The 1,607-nt window shown below is 57.6% G+C and overlaps 1 protein-coding gene across 1 annotated transcript in view; it reads left to right on the forward strand.

The window, feature by feature from the left end:
• Positions 1–150: 150 nt before the first annotated feature.
• GUITHDRAFT_102405 (hypothetical protein) overlaps positions 151–1,607 on the forward strand; it is a gene marked incomplete at both ends in the record, with an annotated part of 3,467 nt that continues 2,010 nt past the window's right edge. The window contains 4 exons of the mRNA XM_005838719.1: positions 151–249; positions 490–607; positions 788–928; positions 1,216–1,400. Coding sequence (XP_005838776.1) covers positions 151–249; positions 490–607; positions 788–928; positions 1,216–1,400 — 543 coding nt within the window. The remainder of the gene's footprint in view (positions 250–489; positions 608–787; positions 929–1,215; positions 1,401–1,607) is intronic.

Consider the following 1,607-nt stretch of genomic DNA (forward strand, 5'->3'; position numbering starts at 1 on the left):
AAAAAAAAAACACACAGAAAACATACCAAAAAACACCGTACTACAAACCCCCTCGCTCCCTGCTCCCTGCTCCTTCCCTCCTTCCCTACTTGCCTCCCTCCTCTCTCTGACCCAGCCCAGGTCACTTTGAAGGAAACGTCGTGCAGCTGAATGGCCAGTGCGGCTTTGAGATCAGAGACGACGCGTCTGCCTACCTCTCTCGCAACCTCGTCATGCGGAACATTCACATGGGGTTCCTCATCTACAACGGTGCTTCCGGTCTCCTCCAGGTCCCTCTGCCTCCTGCTGCTGCTGCTGCTGCTGCTCCTGCTGCTGCTCCTGCTGCTGCTCCTGCTCCTGCTCCTCTGCTTCTCCTGCTGCTCCTGCTCCTTGCCCGTCGCCCCCTATCCTCATCCTCATCCTCATCGTTCCTCGTTCTCGTCCTCACTCCTCATATCCGTTTCCCCTCTCCCTTCCCCAATCGTTTTCTCGTTCTTACGATGATCGTAGGACAATGAGGTCGCCTGCAACGGCATGAGCGGCATTTGCGTCATGCTCAATTCCTCCCCCAACATCTCTAGGAATCTCATCCGCGATAATTGCCAGCATGGCATTTTCTTCACGCAAGGTTCCTGCTGCTGCTGCTGCTGCTCCTCCTCCTCCTCCTCCCTCCCCCTCCCCCTCCCCCTCCTCTCTCTCCTCTCCTCCCCTTCTCCTTTTCCTCTTCCTCCTCTTGCTCCTTCTGCTGCTCCTGCTTGTGCTCCTGCTCCTGCTGCTCTGTCTTCTGCATGCTGAGATTCGGGAGCAGGAGGGAAAGGGAACGTCGAGTCGAACCAGATTCACTCCAACAGGAAGCAAGGCGTTAGGATCGAAGGGCCGTCGGACCCCATCATACAGCGCAACACAATCTTCAACGGCCTCAAACATGGCATCCTCGTGTGCGACGGAGGTTGCCGATCCTCCATGCTACCTCTTTCCTCTTTGCTCCTTGCTCGTTCTTCCTGCCTCTTTTCTCCTTCCCCACCTCCCTCCCTTCCTTCCTCCATCACCTCTCCCCCTAACTTTCCCATTGCCTTGGTCCCTTCTCCTTCTCCCTCGCCCTCCCTCCCTCCCTCCTAACCGCGGTCTTACCTTCCTCCAGCACATTGCCTCTTATTTCTTCCTCCTCTCCTTCTTCCTCCTCTCCTTCCTCCTCCTCTCTCTTTCCTCTTCCTCCCCATGACCCTCGTGCTACAGGCCGAGGAACCATCCAGGGCAATAGCGTGCTGCGCAACAAGGGCAGCGGCATCAAGATCAGGAGCGAGGGGAGCCCTGTGGTCGCGGCCAATCGTTTCCATCACGGGGAGGGGAGGGGGATTCACGTCGCGTCTTCGGGCATGGGAGAAGTCTGCTGCAACTCCATTTACCAGAATGCGATGGAGGTACCGCTCCTCCTGCTCCACCTGCTCCTGCTGCTGCTCCTGCTCCTTCTCCTTCTCCTTCTCCTGCTCCTGCTCCTGCTGCTCCTGCTGCTCCTCTTTGTCCTTGTCTTCCATTGTCCTTTCCTTTCCGCCTCCTCGTTCTCCTCCTCATCCTGTTGCTGCTGCTGCTGCTGCTGCTGCTGCTGCTGCTGCTGCTGCTGCTCGCCT

The sequence above is a fragment of the Guillardia theta genome (genome assembly GCF_000315625.1).
Source record: "Guillardia theta CCMP2712 unplaced genomic scaffold GUITHscaffold_10, whole genome shotgun sequence".
Classification (NCBI taxonomy): Eukaryota; class Cryptophyceae; order Pyrenomonadales; family Geminigeraceae; genus Guillardia; species Guillardia theta.